Source organism: Fukomys damarensis, unplaced genomic scaffold, assembly GCF_012274545.1.
Source record: "Fukomys damarensis isolate Sample0158 unplaced genomic scaffold, DMR_v1.0_HiC HiC_scaffold_24, whole genome shotgun sequence".
In the NCBI taxonomy this organism is placed as follows: Eukaryota; Metazoa; Chordata; class Mammalia; order Rodentia; family Bathyergidae; genus Fukomys; species Fukomys damarensis.
In genome coordinates, this window is record NW_022900936.1 from 37,390,407 (window position 1) to 37,397,580 (window position 7,174).

Consider the following 7,174-nt stretch of genomic DNA (forward strand, 5'->3'; position numbering starts at 1 on the left):
CTATTTAGCCAAGAATGTGAGGACATGGGTTTTTAAATTAATTCCAAAACTGAAATGATTGAGGTAAGACATATTCACTGTAAATAGCATGCATACAAAGTTGAGTAACATACTGGAGTAATGAGATGCAAATCATGATACATATCATACATTACCTCTTTCAGTTTTAAATTTTTAGCTTACAATGCTACATCTAGTCCAATCTTTGCATTCTTGCATGACATATGCAAGTACGTAATACAAGTCAACTTACACATAGGAAAATATTTTTAAGAGACCCAGACACACATACAATCCAATGATTTACATTTAATAGATTGTGAAGAGATAGATTCCTTAGGAAAAGTAAAGCAGATCTCTCATTTGTTATTATTAAACTGGTAGTAGTAGTATTGAATGATTTAGTCTTTTTTTTTTTTGATTCCAGGAAAAGTAATTGATACATTACTTTTGCTACCAAATAGATGCAAGTTCTGTTTACCCCATTATGGAAATTATTAAAGAACAATTTTTAATTTCTATGCATTTGTCCCATATGGCAAATGAGAATATTTTTGAAAAACCAAATAAAACTTGAGACTCACACGATGCTCCTTGTCATAATTTTTTCTAAAAGAGAAACTTTCCAACCGAAAACACAGATTAAGCTTAATATTACCTATTATTTGGGGGAAACAATGACATCTGTAGCTATGATATAAAACCAGTTTGACAGGCTATATGCTTTTACTATGGGCTTGAGGATATATTACAAGAAGGAACTGTCACTGGTAAACAACTAAGTCAATTAGTAAAATCCTGCTGATTATAAATTTATCATTAGCAAACAAAATAAAATGTGCTTTCAAAAACTTCTGAAACAATTTTTTGAATTTATTTCTAAAAGTCAGATAAAAACCTTAAAAGTAATATATTTATTCTAATGCTACATGCATCAGCAAAACAAAAAATAAACACAGGAATACAAAAATTAACAGCACATTTTTAATTAATACAGTATTCTGGATACAAGTAGAATACAACTAGATATTAACTGTATTTACCTCAGAAATCTATGAGGGTGTGGGTTGAGATAAACCAAGATTTATGATAGACATTTCACTACTCACATTTCAATCAGTGCTAACCAGAAGCTGAAGCAATTATTTTAGGCAAAGATTTTCAATAAAATTATAGAACTATTCTTCCAGGTAAATGAATGAAAAGTGATCTGTCTACAATAATGTCAGTTGGAACAAGTCAAACATGAAGAGATCTTACAAAGACTAAGCATCAAATGTCAAACTGTGGCTTTTGTTTTGGGTCTTAAATTTTATTTTGCTTATGGTTCTATTAACATTCACACACAAATTCTTCTGGATAAAAGCATTAATGTGGAACTTGCAGCTTGGAGATCTTGCCAGCTATTCTTACAGTAGTGTTTAAGGAATTAATATTTCAGAACAATTCCAAACTAATGCTTAATTGGGTACAATAGTAAAATGGAGAACTTTAAAATTTTCTGGTCCCTGAAAATTTGATAGGGCCAAATGATTTATTAAGTGAAAGTATTACAAAAAAACCCCCTGATAATGGACAAAAAACTATAGAGGTTCTCATACAAAATCTATTTTCACCCTGTAAAAAATGATTACAACGTCCTTCAGGCTTGCTATATGCACCCATATAATCAAAAAGAAACCAACAGGAAATTCAACATTTCAACAAGCTAGGAACTATTAACTGTAAGCATATAGTGAAATTCTGGAAGACATACTACCATACTTTTGAGAAACACTAATAACAGGTAAGCATGTGTTGAAGGCAGTTTATAAATGAAACATTACAAATTTTGTTTATGCATACAACTTATAAAATAGAAAAAGTTGCTATTTTTTTTCAATAATATAGCATCACACTAACACTATATACTTAAGACTGAAAGCTTCTATACACAAGTCTACTCTACCTCCAAAGCAGTATATGCCTCTTAGATCTTCTCATTTGCTAACATATGGCAATCATAGTTTCAGGGATCTGTACCAGTCTGAGCAGGCTAAAACAATCACTCTTATTTATGAGACAAAGTTAACCAGTTTCAGGAAAATGTTTCATAATCAGTAAAGAAATAGTATTAACACAATAGGATGAAAAACTCTTAAGGACATGATAGACTCCTAACAGAATGCACTATGACCCTAGATAAAGTAAATGTGGAAATAAGGAGCCTGGAAAAACACATCTGAATATATATACCAAATGATCATTCCTACCAGAAACACAAATGTGAAATTGTTTTACTTTACTAATTCTACTAAAAGCTGTGGCCACATATTTACTGGTGGTACAATTACTACCCAAATAAGCAGTTTGAATCGTGAACTTCAAAAACCTAAAGATTGTATATCTAGCTTTATTTTTGTATCCTGAAAATGGTGTAATGAAACCCAATTACTTTCCTAGCTTCTTGGATCTATCATCTTAGGAAATTAAATTTAAACATGGTTGCCCGCAATTTTTTTCTAGAGAAAAGCAAAATACATTTTGGTTATGTTTTGCTGGTTTCCTCATTGATGTGCTTTATCAATTACAGTGCTACTCTGGGCATTTATTGTGCTACTATAACTTAACCAAACATGAGAAATCTTGGAAGTTCAAATTTTCACAAATGACTTTTTTTTTTTGGTAGCAGGCTTTTACAAGAAAATCTAAAACCAGATGGTCTCTCTGACAACTTGAATTAGGAACTTAGGTCTGTAAGACACTTAAGGAAAGTTGTATGAATTATTTTTTATTTACCTTGGTTTTTAAACAGTTGTGTTAAAACGACCTAAAAGATAACTCTAAGTCACATAAGGGCATTACTTATCACTGCTCTGTAATAGAAATGTTAACTTTTTTACTTGAATGTTTTGAAATCAACTTTTAAAGATCTTATCCAAGTTTTTAGCTGTTAAATTTGTTAAATATAACCTAGGTTTCTTATGGGCTAAACTACTTTGACAACCTTAGAGGACAGTGAAGTTCAGACATAGATAATATTCTGAACATGGCTGACCTTTAACAGAACTGATTATTTTTCTCACCCAAACAACTATGCAGCATACTGCCAGATCTCCACTACGTCTTGCTCGAAACAAAGCAGATGAAAATGAAAAAGGAGCTTCTATTTATCTAAAGTCTTATAAAATCTTATAGAAAAAAATAATGTATAGAAAGAAATTTCCTTGTTATGTGATCTGTCAGCCAAAAAAGTAACTAATTCTCTATAAAAAGAGGAAACTCAACCATAAAATGTCTGTTTGTCAGGCTGGAAGTGACACAGACATTTTAAGAAAAATCCACATTCAAGAAGATGCTTAAAATGAAAGCTGTTTCAAAAATCTGAACATAGTAAGAAACTAAAATTTTATCACTGCAAAATTTCCCATGGCTTTTGGCACTAAAATTAAAAGAAATATTTTAGTCTTTTGGTCACTTGAAGCTGCTACTAAAACAGTAAGACTTTAAAAAGAAGAGGAAAAGATAGTGAGGAACTGAAGGATAGGTTAGGTAACTATTTCAAATACGAATAAAACATACTTTGAAATAAACAGTCATTTCTGCTAGGGATCTCCAGATATAATGTTTCTCATCACCTCTTTCATTTTGAAGAGGATCCTCCAATCAGAATAATTCCTTTAAGTTATTCTGAGTGGTGTTGCCTGGCAGCAGCTTCATTTTTCTACGCTGGTCTTCAATCCAGATAATTAAGTAATCTCAGAGAGAATAATCATACATGGCAACAGGGCAAAAAAAAAAAAAACGCATGGAATTTTTTCCATGCACAAACATTCCAGGAGAAAACCCATGAATTTTAACGACAACCATCAGGTTTCAGGTATCATAGCACACTCTATACCTAAGTTTTGCTTAAAACATTGGTGACTAAAATTAACAAGTTGTGTGTGAGGATTTTTTTTTGTTTTTTTTGCCTGCAACTATATACACATTGCAAAACTATTCCGCATCACATGATTTTAAATGAAATAAATATAAAAATGAACCACACAATCAACACATAACTTTAATACTCCACATTATTTATCTTGATCACAATGGCGATAACCTCCTTGTCAACAATCCTGTGAATTGAGCAGCTGATTCTCATTCTCATATCCATCAGGCAGATAAGCTCTCCTTAGTTGGTCTGACTTAGGTATGGAGCCTCCATTCTTCACGTGGCGAGTCAGGAAAGCACGGACTGCAGGGTGATCAGCCTTCTCAAGGGGGATGTTGGCTTCCAGGCACATTTTCACAAAGTCCTGGATAACACTGACTTTTTCTGTTTGCGCAGTACTGTTGCACTGAAGAGATGCAGTCAGGGGCCTCTGCTTCTTTCTCACATTCTGCTCTTCAAATTCTGCCTTCCTCTTGGTATGAGTCTTTGACTTGAGGTGGTCACTAATGGCAGACTTGCGAACATGATTCAGAACCACATTGCAAGAAGTACAGAAGAGTTTTCCTCCATCTTCATGAAGCTCACCTCCAAACTCAGTGACTCGATCCAGGGGAGTCACATATAAAGCAGTCTTAGAACGGTTTCGAGCAGGTGGTGCTGTTACTACAAATCGTTCCATTCTTTTAGTAACTTTGAGTAAGGTTCTTCCAACACAAGAGAAACAAAGATAAGTATTTTAGCAACAGTTCTTTCTTGAAGCAGTTAACAGTAAAAAGTAGAGTACAAATCTATTAAGATTACAGACTTTATGGCTGGGGATTTAGCTCAGTGGCATCACACCTGCCTCACAAGCCCAAAGTGCTAAGTTTCAGCCCTGGTACCAACAAACAAACAATTTAAATTAGACGACTGTGTGTTCCTTAAATTTAACTTTGTGCTGAGTGTGGTGGTGTGTGCTTGTAATCCTAGCACTATGGGAGGCTGAGGCAGAGGGCTCTTAAGATGGAGCCCAGCCTGGGCAACTTAGTGACCTCATGTAAAAAATATAAAATGGTGGCTATGCTGGGGGGGGTGAAAATGATCAAAGTATGTTATGTGAATGTATGGATCTGCCAAAACAAAACCTATCAGTCTGTGTAATCAATTAGAAAAAAAAAGAAAAAAAAATCCAACATTCAGAATATTAATTATATAATTTAACAATTTAGATATGTATTCACATTTTAAAGTTTTCTGGGGGGGGTTATTCCAAAATAATTTCCAAAACTATTCTGAGAAAGACAAGAAAAATCAATACACCAACAATGACCTTAAAATTTAAAGTCTCTCACAGAGAGAGAGAGAGAGGGAGGGAGTTCAAAGTTAGTCATTTTTTAACACAGGCATATCTAAATTTTCCAAACATGATACTCAAGGTATGCAAAGAGCTCTTTCTATAATATTTGGTTCTTTTTCCCATTGCAGATGAATAATTACATTCATTAATAGCTATTTCACTTATTAACCAGTAAGTTAGAAAAAAATCAAGAATTTAATACAGTGTCCAGTATATAACAGATGATCAATCAAAACATGTTGATGGAAAAAATAAAGCAAGGGCTGGGTATACAACTAAGTGGTGGAGTGCTTGCTGAGTACATAGGAGGTCCTGGATACTGTCTGCAGCACCACACACACATACACACTAAATAAATAAACAAAATACACAAATAAATAAATTACAGGGCATCTTCACTATTTGTCCAAATATTTAATTTACAAGCAGCTTAATAATTTCTCAATTTATCCTAAACACAACTTATTATCAATGAATAAGCGTCAAAAATCATTAACATTTTGGACACTGAAAACTTGAGATAGTAAATATACTTTAGTTGGTGACAAATGACTAGTTAAGTCTTATTGTTCCCCTAGAATCCATCTGTCTTGGAACTAAATTATTACAATTACTAAGATTTCAACTATCAAATTTGATAGGATGCAAACGGAATTCTGTTCTTTACAAGTATTTTAGATAAGGATTCCTAAGTGTACTGTGAAGAATTACGCTTCACAAGCATAACCTGAAACAACGGAGTATTCCACTGCACTAATCGACAGTAAAGAATCAGTAGCTGGGTAACATAAAATTTCTTTCAAAAGAACTTTAAATTGTCAAGTAGAACATCTGTGGACCCAAGTCAGATAGCTTAACATTTCACAGAAATTCTGGTATGATGAAGTTCAGATTTTAATCGGCTTAAATTCTATTTTTTCATTAAAAATATTTTTAGAAATGTACAGCTCTCATTTCATCAGATGTTAGTTTCGAGGTTTGCAATGGCAGAGGAAACAGATATTACTGCCTAGCACTTAGTGAATTATCATTACATGTCTCTAAGTAATGATGCTTTATACTCCACTAACAAATCAGTCCCCATTATGATTAATAGCACTATGGTAATTATGAATCATTAGATATGTGTGCCTAGTGACACATTTTACTTTCTTCATGAAAAATCTTCTATCTTTAAATATCGGTATTTCAAACTTTGAAACAAATAGGCAATTCTTTGTGATATAAAATGTTTAATCACTTGTGCTAATGAAAAGCCAATACTTTTGAAATGCCTCCTAACTTTCAAAAAGTCTTGTTACTGTTACTACAGAGGATGTGCCAGTTAACATAAAAGTAATTTCAATAGAAAATATTTTAAACAAAGAAGTTAGAAAGAGTAGGAATTAGCAAACAAAAGAGAAACAGCATTAACGTACTAGGTCGAAAATAAAACATCGTAACTTTTTAAGTTTAAATGTTTACCGGATTAGTTTCCAGTTTTTTTCTTGATAATTAGTAGTGAAGGGTTTCCAGCCCAATACCAGAGACGCATCAAATCCCCGCACTGCACTTTACGTTTTTCAAACCCGGACCGCTTTCAAATCAGATTTTCAACCAGTGATGTTGAGGAAACAGATTCTGGGCTTGCACCCTATGTTCCCTGTGGTGCCGGGAAATCATGCCTCCGCTGCAAAATACGAAAAACAAATGGAAAGAAAAGATGGGGGAGGGGGAGCGAACGAAGAGTGGACGAATACAGGAAAAAAGAACTTCAACAGCTACCACGCAGGTGTCGGTAAAATCCCTCCTTGGGTAACTCCACATCCCTAAACGTGATCCCAACATTTACCCCGACACTTCCCACCGAGGTCCACCTCTGCTGTCGGCCCCGCAGAGCACCTCCTGGCGCTACCCAGGCCTCAGGTTCGGGCGCAGAC

At 34.0% G+C, this 7,174-nt stretch overlaps 1 protein-coding gene across 1 annotated transcript; it reads right to left on the reverse strand.

The window, feature by feature from the left end:
- Positions 1-4,043: 4,043 nt before the first annotated feature.
- Positions 4,044-7,165, reverse strand: Cggbp1 (CGG triplet repeat binding protein 1). Its single transcript, XM_010602887.3, has 3 exons — positions 7,087-7,165; positions 6,720-6,924; positions 4,044-4,623 (listed from the first exon to the last, which is right to left on the reverse strand). The coding sequence occupies exon 3, from the start codon at positions 4,596-4,598 to the stop codon at positions 4,095-4,097; it is 504 nt and encodes a 167-aa protein (XP_010601189.1). The 5' UTR covers positions 4,599-4,623; positions 6,720-6,924; positions 7,087-7,165; the 3' UTR covers positions 4,044-4,094.
- Between the last annotated feature and the right edge of the window lie 9 nt (positions 7,166-7,174).

Coding starts and splice junctions, on each gene's coding strand:
- Cggbp1 (XM_010602887.3), bottom strand. CDS start 4,598: ATGGAACGATTTGTAGTAACAGCACCACCTGCTCGAAACCGTTCTAAG.